The sequence below is a fragment of the Chiloscyllium plagiosum genome, chromosome 8 (assembly GCF_004010195.1).
Source record: "Chiloscyllium plagiosum isolate BGI_BamShark_2017 chromosome 8, ASM401019v2, whole genome shotgun sequence".
In the NCBI taxonomy this organism is placed as follows: Eukaryota; Metazoa; Chordata; class Chondrichthyes; order Orectolobiformes; family Hemiscylliidae; genus Chiloscyllium; species Chiloscyllium plagiosum.
In genome coordinates, this window is record NC_057717.1 from 100,864,925 (window position 1) to 100,879,728 (window position 14,804).

General features: G+C 43.7%; 1 protein-coding gene across 8 annotated transcripts in view; it reads left to right on the forward strand.

Annotated features, from left to right (window-relative positions):
• LOC122552247 (microtubule-associated serine/threonine-protein kinase 1-like) overlaps positions 1 to 14,804 on the forward strand; it is a 158,032-nt gene that overhangs the window by 84,553 nt on the left and 58,675 nt on the right. For 5 of the 8 annotated variants that reach the window (XM_043694928.1, XM_043694926.1, XM_043694924.1 and 2 more), the window contains 5 exons: positions 1,414 to 1,489; positions 3,786 to 3,806; positions 7,103 to 7,181; positions 9,505 to 9,665; positions 13,360 to 13,435. In XM_043694928.1, the coding sequence (XP_043550863.1) occupies positions 1,414 to 1,489; positions 3,786 to 3,806; positions 7,103 to 7,181; positions 9,505 to 9,665; positions 13,360 to 13,435 (413 nt within the window). The remainder of the gene's footprint in view (positions 1 to 1,413; positions 1,490 to 3,785; positions 3,807 to 7,102; positions 7,182 to 9,504; positions 9,666 to 13,359; positions 13,436 to 14,804) is intronic. The other 3 variants (XM_043694929.1, XM_043694930.1, XM_043694931.1) reach the window with 1 other exon arrangement.

Sequence of the window (14,804 nt, forward strand, 5' to 3'; positions counted from 1 at the left end):
GTGGTGAGAGAGAGGTGATGTGAGAGAAATAGAGGACAGTCAACATGCAGTTATTTTCTGAATTTATGGAATTCAATATTGGGACCTAGAAAATGAGGAGTTGGTTCTTGTGCTTGTATTGTGCTTCATTGGAACACTTGTTGGTCCAGGACAGAAGCTTTAGCATGAGAGCAAGGAGGTTGATTGAACTGGTAAGCAACTGGAAGGTCAGAGTCAGTCCCAGGGTAACGGTCACCAAATCTGTGTTTGGTCTTGCCAATATAAAGGAGACTGACCGCATTGTGAGCATTGAGTACAGCGTTGGTAAAGTGTGGTGCTGGAAAGAGCATAGCAGATCAGGCAGCATCTGAGGAGAGTCCTGATGAAGGGTCAAGCCTGAAATGAGAACTCTCTTGCTCCTCGGATGCTGCCTGACCTGCTGTGCTTTTCCCAGCACCACACTTTATCGACTTCTCCAGCATCTGCAGTCCTCACTAATTCCTTGTTGAGCATTGAATACAATAGATATCTTTTATTGAAAATTATACTTTATTCATGGAAGGAAATCTTTACGTACATACACAGTTAATGAAACCATTCAGATCTAAACCGTCTTTACTTACAGAGAGAAAAACAAACATTGTGGTTTGGCTTTCTCTATACTTATAATTAACATATAGGCATTGGGAGGGTCTGATAGCTGAACAGACCCCCTTTATACCTTGGCAGAAAGACCTTGGTGGTAATTGCCCCAAGCTTTAATTTGTCCTTCACCAAGAAGTCCTTGGAATGTGTCAGTCTGCAACACCCAGTCGGAGTCAACTGTTTCAACTGGAAGACCAGCAAGTTTCAGGCAGACCAAAGAGCGTCTTTCACCAAGTTGATGGTTCTCCAGGCGCAGTCGATGTTTGTCTCGGTGTGCGTCCTGGGGAGCAGAACGTAGAGCACAGAGTCCTGCAAAAGATGTGCAAGTAAAACGCTGCCTTACCTAGAAGATGTGTTTGGAGCCTTAGACACTGTGGAGGGAGGAGGTGAATGGGCATATGTTACATTTTCTGTGATTGCAGGGTAAGGGGAGCAAAGAAGTGAGGCTCAAACAGCTTTCTTCTCTGCCATAATGACGTTATGCCTATTATATAGGTGATGAGAGCTGTCAATAAACACCTTACTATCAGTCAGCAGTAGCTCATGATAACCCTTCACACCCTCCACTCTATTTAGATAGGCAGACACTTTAACAATTGATCTACACAATTCAGTTTGTGTCTGGACTTCCCTGGCATCGGGCCCATCACTACATTTGACGACATTGTATCCATTTAACATCTGGTGTTTCTGGTTTCAGCTCCAATGTTTAGACAGTCTTCCTGTTAATGATTTGAATGTAAATAATTTTGATAATTGACCTTTCCTTACTTTGTTCCTTTTGTTCAGGCAGCAGTCCCTTGGACAGTCCACGGAACTTCTCTCCTAACGCACCCGCACACTTCTCATTTGTGACCTCTCGAAGGTGAGGGTAGATCTTACTGCGCTGCTGCTAGTGGTGGTGGTGGTGGTGGTGAGGTGTGGGTGGGGTGACAATTTTCAGTTGTCTCTCTGAGACATGGGCATTGGTCCTATCGTTATGATTAGGCAGCACAGTTTGAGAAAGTTGATATGGCAATTTGTGGAAAACCAGGGGAGGAAACAACTCAGAATCCCAAACTCTAATTCCAGGATTGGTCTGGGAGTTTGTTCTTGATTGTGTGTCCTTGACTGCATTTGGGCAAAGGATCTTAACATTCACTGAAAGCAAAAAGAAAAGGTCAAATCCCACCCTTCAATAATTTTGTGGAATAAATTAATATGAATGCAAATTGACTACTGCACACGGATACTGATGTTGTACTGTGGTACTCAAGAGGCTTTACTGGCAAACTGTCGTTTTGCAGGGATGTAACATGACAGAATTAATAAAATATGGAACATTGAGTCATGTTTGAGAGTGCTCAGAGAATTTACATATAGGACAGTTGGTCTCAAGGAGATAATTAAACTTTCAAACCTTGACAGTTAACTGATTGTTATCAGTGGACAGTAGCTAGATCTGTACTTGCAAACTCTGTGTGTTATGTGAGTGTGCATCGTATATGTGTGTATTTGTCACGTATCGTGGGTGTATGTGTTGAGTCATGTGTGCCATCAATGTCTGTATGTCATCAATGTGTGCACTGTCTTTGTATGTTTTATGTGTGCATGTTGTGTGTCTTGTATATGTGTTGTCAGTGTGTATGCCATGTGATAGTGTGTTTATGATGCATATGTCATCAGTATGTGTGTGCATGCATGTGTACATCAGCATATGTGCATGTCACGTGAGTGTGTCTATCATGCATATATGTCATCAGTATGTGTGCATGCATGAATGTGTGCACCATCAGTGAGTGTGTGTTTGTCATGCGAGTGTGTGTGTTATTAGTGTATGTATGTTTCATGTGTGTGTCTTTGTGCGATATGTTGGGAGAGAGTAAGTGCAAATTGGTGATAGAATTGTGTGTTTATGTGTGACTGTCAGAGTGGTCTAGATGAGTACAGTGTAAGTGAGGCTGAACTGTAGGCTATAATCATTGAGCTATGTTTAGTACACAACCCTCAAATGCTCCATAGGAAAAATAGCCTTGTGTTTTACAACAGGATTTCACAGAGTGTCCCAAAGGGCTCTGCAGCCAATGAAATATTGTTTTAAGGCTAGTCACTGTTGTAACGTAGGAAGGGTGGCAGCTAATTTGTACACAGCAAGCTCCCATGAGCAGCTGTGAAACAAATGACCAGTTTCACCTGGTTTTACCTTTTGGCTGAAGAATAGATGTTAGCCCAAGACACCCAGAAGAATTCCAGGACTATATCTAAACATAGTTCTATACGTTCTTTTAGCAGAGGGAGCAAGTGGGAGAGTCGCAGTCTGGAGTTTGCCCTCATTTTATGAAATGGGACGTACATCGACAAGATATGTTTTGCAAAATTATAACAGTTTGTTCTGCTTTAACATCTCGCTTAAAAGGAGGTGGTGTTTCCTCCATCAATTCCACACTCATTGTGAATCTTTTGGTCTCTTCTATTTTCACTTGCGACCTTGCTGGTTCTAACATGGTTTGGTTTTAACAACAAGGGCTGCAGAATCTTTGGCCAATAGGTCATTCTGGATGTGAGTGCAGACTATTCAACTGCAGAAGCATCACATTCAAATCAAAACTGACATGCACCCCTGTTTTGAGCAAGTATTGACTACAATAATCAGCTTCTGGATTATTGGTGCTGGAAGAGCACAGCAGTTCAGGCAGCATCCAAGGAGCTTCGAAATCGACGTTTCGGGCAAAAGCCCTTTTATTCCTGATGAAGGGCTTTTGCCCGAAATGTCGATTTCGAAGCTCCTTGGATGCTGCCTGAACTGCTGTGCTCTTCCAGCACCACTAATCCAGAATCTGGTTTCCAGCATCTGCAGTCATTGTTTTTACCTCGTACAATAATCAGCTGCCAATACTGAATGATTGTCCCCACCATACTCCCTCTCTTCAGGGCACTGAGGCACAATGCAGGACTCCACTTGATAAGATTAGCACTTTCAGAAGAATATCAACACTGGCAAGCACTATTATAATTTTCATTCCTTTCGAGACCAGATATTTATGCAGTGAGCAAAGTGGCGATTAACCTCAGGAAGGTAGCCTGTATCGAGGGTGAGCGCATGACAGGGTCATCAATGTTTTTGCTCTGTACCTTTCTCCACTCTTGTTTCTCAACGGCTTAACCTGTTTCTTTCCTTTCAGCCACGGTCATCGCACTGACAGGTAACTCCAGTCTGTGTTGTGGCTGTGTTAGTTCTGATGCTGTGCTCAGCTCTGTGAACTGGCTGAAGGTGGCAGCCTTGTGAAATGTGGTCCATTGGTCCTCTCAGTTGATGGTGTCGTCGTGTGACCAGGCTTCCCTTTATCGTGTGTGTGTGTGTGTGTGTGTGTGTGTGTGTGTGTGTGTGTAACTTTTGATGTGTTATGCTTTTAAGATTGATGAATTGGCAACTAAACCAACTCAATGACCCTGCACAAATAAGGAAAGAATTACTTTCAAAATGTCAGAAAGCATCTTCCAACCAATAATATATATTTGCAATATTAGTCATGGATGGAATGTTTAAACATGTCAGCCAATTTACTCACAGCAAGCTCCCATAGTCAGAAATTAAATTATTTCGAGATAATGTCTGTTTAGTATGAGTTGCAAACATTAGCTAGGACACCAAAAGCAGGGGAGAAAACCTATTCGAAGTTTCAAAGATTGGAGCCTTATTTGAGAAGGTAGAACTTTATTGTCTCATCTGAATGTCTGGTAGTGTAGCCCTCCTTCAGTACTGCATTGGGCTCAATGTTGTGAGATCTGAACCACAGCATCAGGACTGCCCACTGAACCACGGCTGATACTGGAAGTGATGTTGAGGGGATAGCGGGCAAGATCAGGCTTGGTTGTGATGGAATTTCCACTGCACTCAGCAAGTGCTTTAGGACCACAAGTCAAAAGCAAAATTGATGTACAATTTACTCTCCGAAATTTGAGACTTGGCATCATGGATGGATTTTAAGGCCCTCCCCCATGGCAAATTTGGAAGCGAGCCACATGTGAACTAGCTGGAGGGTGCTGGAGTGGATCCTGCTCTCTTCCTGCCTCTGAGCTGATTAAGCCTGGGGTGGAAAGATGACTGGATGCTCTTCATGCCCAACCTACCAAATGAGGCCCACCCCCTGTGGATAAGTAATTAATTAATGCATGTTAGTGATGGACAGGATAATCATCTCAGGCTTGTATGTGCACGTGTGTCTGTGTATGTGTGCCTACATGTATGCATGCACATGTGTGTTTATGTGTGAGCTGTGTGGGTTCGTAAGTGTTTGTGCGCACGCATGTGTGTGTGTGTGCACACTCACATGCTTGTATGTGTGCATGTGCACTCAGTGTTTGTATGAAAGACATGACACCAGGAAATGAGGTGGAGTCCACAATCTCTGTCACTTGTCTAGGCCCCCTTAGCCCTCTCCCATAACTCACGTCCCACATTCACTCACCCACAGCCTGGCTCTCTCAGCAATCTCAGGCCTCTCTTTTGGAACATTATGGGTGATACTGCCTGAAACAGACGACTGCCTACATCTGATTAGGAATATGTGTAGGGGTGGAATTTTGTCCTGGAGCCCTTGATTCCAGGGATGGTTGTAGTTTTTGGAGGCCAATCATGTCAGCTCCAAGACATTTCTGCTGGAGTTCCTCAGAGTCCTAGGCCCAAATACCTTCAGCCGCTTCATCAATGATCTTCCCTCCATTATAAGATCAGAAGTGGAAATGTTCACTGATGATTGCACAATGTTCAGCATCATTTATGACTGTCAGATACAGAAGCAGTCCATGTGGAAATGTAACAAGACCCAATAGTATCTAGGTCTGGGCTGACAAGTGGCAAGTAACAATTGTGCCACAGAAATGCCAGGCAATGACCGTCTCCAACAAGAATGAATCTAACCATCACCCCTTGACATTTAATGGCATTACCATCGCTATTAGCACCCTGAGGGTTACTGTTCATCAGAACCTCAACTGGACTACAGTGACTACAAGAGCAAGTCAGAGACTAGGATTTCTCCCAAGTAACCCACCTCCTGTTTCCTTAAAGCCTGCACACGACCTAGAAGGCACAAATCAGGAATGATGATGGAATACTTTTTATTTGTCTGTCATAGTGCAGCTCGAACAACACTCAAGAAGCTTAGTACCATCCAGGACAAAGCAACCAGATTGATTGGTACCCCCATCCACAACCATTTGTCCCCTTCACCACCGGCACTCAGTAGCAGCAGTGTGTACCATTTACAAAAATGCACTGCAGAAATTCACTGGACTCTGTGCTATATTTTGGCACTGGCTGGAATTGTGTTGCTGCTTTGGTTTTCTTCCTGACATTTGGGGATGTGGGTCCCCCACTCACACAGGGGCAAGAATTCCTCTTGCAGCAATTGTGTAATGTCAAGAATTCACTATTTTGAGGAACATCACAAAATCGGACTCCAGAAAGGTCTTCCATTCTGAAATGAACGAGGAGAAATCAAATCTTTCACTAACACACTGCAGACATTGACTGAAGGAATTTTTACCCCTCAGTATTGATTGTGCATGTGAGTGTGTATGTTTGCGTGTGCATGTGAGTGTGTGAGGGTGTGTGTGAGTGACTGCATGACTGTGTGTGTATGTGTATGTGTGTGTGCACGTGACTGTGTGTGTGCGTGCAAGACTCTGTGCATGTGTGAGTGTGTGTATTGAGGCATTGCTGTTTTAAATGCTGAAATTGAGTCCCTTTCAGACAGAGTAAAAAGTGAAACATTGATCTAATTTCTTTCTCTCATTTAGAAAGGTTGCGACTCTGTCTCCCTAGTGACATCAGCAGAATAAATTAGCACAATTTAATGCATTAATATTTGAAAACTCTGCAATTGGAGTCATAAGAGAAAAAGAAATAATGAAAGGGCTAATGGTCTGTAATTTAAAGGAAGAATAGAAAGTACCATGTGTTCAGGAAGGTCACACCCAAGGTTAAAGTGCAAGCCTGAATTCTCCTCCCATTATTTTAGTTTTCATTCCGAGATGGAAATTCTCATTTGTTGCTTCTGAAACCTTCAAAAACAAGGTTGAGGATTGAAGTTTTTATTTGTGCTGAGCAGAGATTAAAAGTTTGAGGTATCAGCCATGATTTAATGGTGGAACAAACTCGATGGGCTGAATAGCCTAATTCTGCTCATTCTGCCTCCCTGCCACCTTCTTCAGTTTGCTTGTAATTGAAGCCAATGCTGCACTGTTGAGGTATGGAGCCACTAGAGTTCAGAATGAAACATTATACTGTTTGCCTGCAAGCCCCATTAAGTGAACAATTCTGCTTTGAAGTTTATTGATCCCTGTAAAAATACATATTTGGCCAGACTGTCAGCAGGCAATCGAAGAACTGCCAATATAATCAAGATGCTAATAAGGGTTGTAAGATGTTACTGCTTTAAGACTGAAAAGTGACAATGTATGTTGTTCTGTATAATGCCTCCTATTGCTTTTCCAGGGCAGATGGACGTCGATGGTCCCTCGCCTCATTGCCATCCTCGGGATATGGGACCAACACTCCCAGCTCCACCGTGTCTGTATGTGATACCTCTCTCACTCTGACCTTTAGTACATGCATAAAGAGCCAGCTGTGGTTCATGTCATTGCTATGATGTACTCTATTGCTGAGCCATTGTAACTTGGCACTTTCACTCAATAACAGCCACTTGGATTTATATAACACCTTTGACTTCTTTTAAATTCATTCACGTGATGTGGGTGTCGCTGGTTAGGCCAGAGTTTATTGTCCATCCCTAATTGTCCAGAGGGCATATAAGAGTCAGCCGCATTTCTTATGGCTGTGGAGTTACATAAAGGACAGACCAGGTAAGGATGCCATTTCCTCAGAAGGACAATTGTAAACCAAATGGGCTTTACCAACAATCATTTCAAGGTCACCACTGGATTCTTAATTCCAGATTTTTAGTGAATTCAAGTTTTGCCATTTACCATTTGAACCCATTTCCCCAAAACGGTACCTAGGTTTCTTGATTAATAGGCCCAGTAATTATACCATCCGGCCATCACCTCCCTAGTAAAACATCTGAAGGCATTTCATAGGAGTGTTACCAAAGCAGATTGACTGAGTCACATGAGATATTAGGGACGTATGACCAAAGATTGGTCAAAAAGGTCAGTTTGAAGCAGAGTTTTAAAAGAGGAGAGAGCGGTGGAAGGGTTTAGGGAGGGAAGTCCAGCTTTAAGGCCCGGAAGGTTAAAGATATGGCCACCACATGTGGAGCAATGAAATTCAGGGATGTTCAGAGGCTGGAATTAAGGAGGACAGAGACCTCAGAGGCTACAGAAATGGCGAGGGACAATGTAATGACTGTTGGTTTGGCCTTGGGCGTTCCATTTTCCAGCAGGAGTTTAAGATGTCTATGGTATGACATCAGAAGAATGTATATGTTTCACTAAATTGTGTGTGAGTATACAGTAGACATTACTGTGCAGCATATTGTAAATATCACACTTCAGATGCAAGGAAGTCTTGAAAGAAAAGAGAAAAGCTTTAATTTTCTGACATTCAACTAAAACGCACAACTGCTTTCCAATTATTTAGTAAAAATGAAACTCTTGTGGCCTAACCGCCAATATCTTTCTGTTAGATATGAGCTCCCCTTTCACCAAGGCTGACTGAGTTAACAATGTTAACATAGCATTCTAAATAGGATCTGACCCAAAACTGTACACACTTGAAGCACTACATCCTGCCCTTTGTATTTCAGCTCGCTCCCCCTCCTTGAGATAACAGCTAACAATCCACTAGTTGTTTTGAAAGCTTTGTGCACCAATTTAAATGATTTATATATTGAAACAGTCCAAATCTCTTCACTCCTAGTTTCTCTCCATCTAACACTCTGAATGATAACAGAGCTCTAGAGGGTTGAATGTTGAGGGCAGGTTACATAAATCTAGCTTGTCTATCCTTGGGTTTATAAGAGTGATGGCTAATTGTTCAAGGTGTTTAAAATATTAAAAAGTTCCTGATAGGATGGAAATAGTGAAAGTATTGGAGGAATTAAGAATGAGAGGACATAACATTAAGAGCCAGCTTATTCAGGAGGGAAGTCAGGAAAGACTTCTTCACACAGAGGGTCTTGCAAATCTGGAAACTCCTGTCTCACAAAGGAGCTGTGGACAGTTAGTGCTTTCAAGATTAGGGTTGCTAGGCTTGTGTTGGTAAGGATCTTAAGGAGATTTGGAGCTAGCAAGTGTTACAGATTTGAGGTACAATCATAGTCATAGAGTCATAGAGCTCTACAACTCCGAGAAAAGGCCCGTCAGCCCACTGAGTCTGTGCCAATCAAAAACAAACACTTAACTACCCTAAGGAGAAAGTGAGGACTGCAGATGCTGGAGATCAGAGTCTAGAGTATACTGCTAGAAAAGTACAGCAGGTCAGGCAGCATCCGAGGACATTCTGATGAAGGACTCTTTCCTGAAACGTCGATTCTCCTGCCCCTCGGATGCTGCCTGACCTGCTATGGTTTGCCAGCACCACATTTTCGATACTTAACTACAATAATCCTGCCCTCTAATCACTGAACCCTTGACCAAGGGGTAAAATGTCTTCCTGTCTATCCTATCTATGTCTCCCATACATCGTCTAATTGCATGAAGATATTGAATGGTCTCCTCCTTTTCCTCTGCCCCCCTCCTGGATGTGGGAGTTGGAGTGAAGAAACTTGAATTCCAGTGTAAGTGTTCAGACTTAAACCTAATGGTTGGACAATGATTATACTTTAGGCCTTATGTCAGCAATGCCTTAGGAAAGGAAGGAAAGCATGTTTTGCTCATTTTAGGTTGCTGGATCTCCTCTCATATTTGTGTCTTGTTGTTTGCATTGAAACACTGCAGTCATCATGCTCGTCACAGGAGAAGCTTCATCAGTTGCCCTTCCAACCCACAGTGGATGAACTGCACTTCCTGTCCAAACACTTTGGCAGTACCGAGAGCATCACTGATGATGATGGCGGGCGACGCTCTCCAGCAGTGCGGCCACGGTCTCGGAGTCTCAGGTCAGTACTTGCAGTCTGATCCACCATTTTGGAATCTCCAGCAATGAACCGTGGGCCATTTCGACCACAAGTGGGCAGCATTGGTTCAGTTGCCCCCTCAAGCCTTGTTCATTGACAAATGAAATGAGGGTAAGATAGCCTTACATTTCACAGCCAAAGTACTTTAAACCCAGCAAGGTACATCTCAGAGTGTTGTTGCTGCTGTAATTGAGGAAGCAGTTTGCACACAGTAAGCTCCCATGAGCAGCAATGCAGTAAGTCCAGATAATCTACTTCTAGTTAGGGATTGAGGGATTAATATTGACAGAACAGCAGTGAAAACTCCCCTGCTTTTCTTCAAAGTTGCACGGTATGATCCTTTGCCTGATTAATGTCTGATTACAGCATTGGAGTCAGCCTAATTGACCCAATATTCTCTGCAGTCAAAACTCTCCCTCCATGTGAGAATCTATTACTCTGTTTTCCTCCATAATTAAGCTCTTTGCATTAATTCTTGTGGGTATTCAGATTATGAACATTGCAGAGTGAGCCAGCATTTGTTATCCACCGCCAATTGCCCTTTAGACGGTGGTGATGAGCTACCTTCTGAAACCGCTGCAGTCCCTTGTGGTGTACATTTGCCCATGGTGCAGGAAGAATCAGGATATTGACCCGGCGATGCTGAAGGCACGGTGATATATTTCCAAGTCAGGATGGCATGTGGCTTGGAGGGGAAGTTGCAAGTGGTGGTCTTCCCATACATATGCTGCCCTTATCCTTCTAAGTCATGAAGACTGTTGAAGGGAGGGTGGAAGGAGTTGGAAGGTGCCATCAGAGGAGCCTTTGAAGTGTTATGACAGCGCCCAGAGATGTTCTCTGAAACACGAATTGGCATCCTGTCTCTGGGACACACACAACAAACAACCCCACTGCCCTGTGCCCGACCACTTCAATTCCCCTTTCCCACTCTGCCAAAGGGCATGCAAGTTCTGGGCCTCCTCCATTGCCAACTCCTAACCACCTGATGCCTGGAGGAAGAATGCCTCATCTCCCGCCTTAGGACCCTCCAACCCCATGGTGTCAATGTGGATTTCACCAGTTTCCTCATCTCCTCTCTCCCCACGTCATCCCAGATCCAACCCTCCAACTGCCCTCTTGAATTGTCCCACCTGTCCATCTTCCTTCCTATCTATCTGCTCCACTCTCCACTCTGACCTATCACCATCACTCCCCACTTGCATCTACCTATCGCCTTCCAAGCTACCTTCCCCCCAGCCCTACCACCCCACCTATTTGTCTCTCAACACTCCCCCCACATTCCTGATGAAGAGCTTATGCCTGAAACATCAACTCTCCTCCTCCTCGGATGCTGCCTGACCTGCTGTGCTTTTCGAGCGCCACACTTTTTGACTCTGACTCTCCAGCATTTGCAGTCCTCACTTTCTCCTGTGTGTGATAGAGTCATGGAGTCATAGAGATGTACAGCATGGAAACAGACCCTTCGGTCCAACCCGTCCATGCCGACCAGATATCCCAACCCAATCTAGTCCCACCTGCCAGCACCCAACCCATATCCCTCCAAATCCTTCCTATTCGTATGCCCATCTGGTCAAGATCCTGTTGTAATCTGAGGTAACCCTCTTCGCTATCCACTACACCTCCAATTTTGATGTCATCTACAAACTTACTAACTGTACCTTTTATGCTCGCATCCAAATCATTTTTGTAAATGACAAAAAATAGAAGACCCATTGAGCTCAATCATTGCTTGCTTCATGCTCCTTTGTGCTATTGAATTCCACATGTGTTTCAGTCACTTTTATCCTACTTTCTAGAAGATTCAATTGCAAATGGAATGCAATCATTTTCCAGGCAACACACATTCCCACACAAGCCAAACAAGTATCTGCCCAGTGTGAATGAACATTTCAGCACCTCGGAGAGTGCTATGTATCACTTAGGCCATAGTGTTCAAAGTTAAAAATCACACAACACCAGGTTATAGTCCAACAGGTTTAATTGGAAGCACAATTAAACCTGTTGGACTATAACCTGGTGTTGTGTGATTTTTAACTTTGTACACCCCAGTCCAACACCGGCATCTCCAAATCATGACATAGTGTTGTCTACTAATTAACAGATTGTATGATAAACTCCCACCCTGGAAAATAACAGGTATGTAAAGCAGGAAGATTATCACGGTGACAATCAGGATGATCTGTCGGACAAGGGCAAACCCTGGAAAGAGAAGTGCTTTACCCATTGCTGAGGTTCAGATCCAGTAAAGTGAGATTCCTTCCAAGCCACCTAGTGTCCTGAATTGGAACTACATCGCTATTCCTTCTCTATCATGAATCTTTGTCATGAAACACAAATCCTGCAACACCTTTCCCAGCAGCCCTGTATCTGTGGTTGTACAGGATGAACTGCAGAAATTCAAAACAGCAGCTCACCACCAGCTCTTTAACGGCAATTCAAGATAGGCATTAAATCCTGTGATCTGTAGTGCCACCCACATTCTGTGGCAGAATGAAAACAAAGGGTGCATTTATATAGTACCTCTCATGGCATCCTGTGGTGTTTTACGGCCAACGAAGCACTTTATTTATGTCTTATCACTTGCAGAAACCATCAATGAGTTTTCATATAGCAACATCCCTTAAATGGAACTTAAATGACAATATAATGTTTTTTGTGATGTTCACTGAAGGATAGTTGTTAGCCAGTGCACCAGGGAGAACACTCCTCCTTTCAGACATTTTAACTCCACCAAGAGGTTTCACCTCTTTACTACAAGATCTAATGTCTCTAGATCTTGAACACAGGTCTGTTGAAAGGGCCTTGAACCATTAATACTCCAATCAGAGGTGCGAGTGTTACCCATTGAGCCACATTAAGGTCTGTCTCTCAATAAAATTAGTTTTCTTAGGATATGGCAGTGGTGATGTAGATGTCCCTGTGCTCCCACAATTGGGACAGTAAACCTGGAAACACACATTTTGTTAACTGTGGATTAATAGGGCTAGAGGACTGAGATGGTGAACACCCATTTTAGGAAATTTCAGAAGAGATTTCGCTTTTGCACAATTTCCTTTAAATGGCACTTCTTGTCTCTCACTCAAAAGACACTAAGAATACTGATCTATGTTCTAATAACAGTCATTGTGAGTTGATACCCACCACTTTTTGACCTTCTTTTGATGACACTGAATCTGAATACTCACTGAAAAACTAGTCAGTTCAAGCAGTTATTTATGACTAACCCCTCAAGACAATAAAATGTAACGCCTACCAGGAGAGTAAAAGCAGAGCCATTTGAAGTCAGTGTTAGAGGAGGCATTTATCCATGGGTTTGATGGACTAACTATCGCAGGCCTGGGTGGACATTAGCCTAGTGTGGGTGAAAATGTGCCCAGTGTAAAAGAGAACAAAGCCTCATGGGACAAGCCCAGTGTGGAGCTTATGGCTTAAGAAAGACTATAATGTTTAACTTTTAACTTTATTTATTTATTTTTCTACTTTATGCTGTGAAGAACTGTAATGTTGAACTTTTTAACTTATTTCTTTATTTTTCTATTTTTGTACCGAGGTACCTTTATATCTAAGATGGTGCCGGGAATGGCTACTTTGTACACTTTTCATTGTACTTCTGTACTCCCGTACTTGAATACGTAACAATAAAATCTAATTCTAATTCTAATGCAATTCATTGCAGCCCTGGCCGCTCTCCTTCCTGCTATGACAATGAAATAGTGATGATGAACCATGTCTACAAAGAAAGGTTCCCAAAGGTAAGGATTGTCCTTGGGTCCATTTTACTCATCCAGTTAATCAGAATGCTCAATCAAGCCTGTCACTGTCACTATTGACATCGCACCAGTGCTAATATACTCCTGACCTTCAATTCTGCAGTAGGCGTGGGGGGTTGCTGGGGAGGTTGTAAGTTAGCAGCCTTGAATATGAAGTGTGAAACAATTTCCCCCATGAATTACATACTGAGTTGTACCATTGTTTAGCTTTCACTAAGCGTTGCCATCCCCATTAGTTTTCCTCCCGAGTATAGACTACACGAGTCACAGGACCATTAAAATATCTGCCTTCAGCTTTAAGCAAAGCTTATAAATGGAATAATTCTCAAAGTTTTTCGTGTGGATCTCCTCCAAGGTTCAGATATTAGTTATGTTGCCTCGCGATATGAGATTGTGGTGTGTTCAAGTACCTCTGTGTAGCAATAGTTACGTTGTAACTCCTTTCAGTTTGCTTTGTGGATGTGTGAGAGCTCCACAGAGATATTCACTTCCTTTAGTCTCCAGACAGCAAAAGAAAGAGAAGGAACAGAATTCACTGTAAGCATCAAGGAGCCTGTGGAGCATGGAAGGGCAATAGTGAAGCATGTGGAGTAGAGACTTTGCCATGAGCCAGAACTATAAGAGACTCCAAGCTGCATTCTGTCAAGATGCATAATTGGGGAAGATTTCTTTTTTAATCTGTATCTAATCTGACTTTGAGAACTGAAGTGAAAATGTGTTGCTGGAAAAGCGCAGCAGGTCAGGCAACATCCAAGGAGCAGGAGAATCGACGTTTCGGGCATGAGCCCTTCTTCAGGAATGACGACGGATGATACGATGTACATGGAGGTTGGTGGGGTGGTAGGTGAGGACCAGTGGGGTTCTGTGCTGGTGGCGATTGGAGGGGCGGGGCTCAAGGGCGGAGGAGCAGGAAGTGGAGGAGATGTGGTGGAGGGCATCGTCGATCACGCCTGGGGGGAAATTGTGGTCTTTGAAGAAGGAGGCCATCTGGGTTGTACGGTATTGGAACTGGTCCTCCCAGGAGGACCAGTTCCAATACCGTAGCTCCCAGGAGGACCAGTTCCAATACCGTAGCTCCCAGAAGGACCAGTTCCAATACCGTACAACCCAGATGGCCTCCTTCTTCAAAGACCACAATTTCCCCCCAGACGTGATCGACGATGCCCTCCTCCACTTCCCGCTCCTCCGCCCTTGAGCCCCGCCCCTCCAATCGCCACCAGGACAGAACCCCACTGGTCCTCACCTACCACCCCACCAACCTCCATATACATCGTATCATCCATCGTCATTTCCGCCATCTCCAAACGGACCCCACCACCAGGGATATATTTCCCTCCCCTCCCCTATCAGC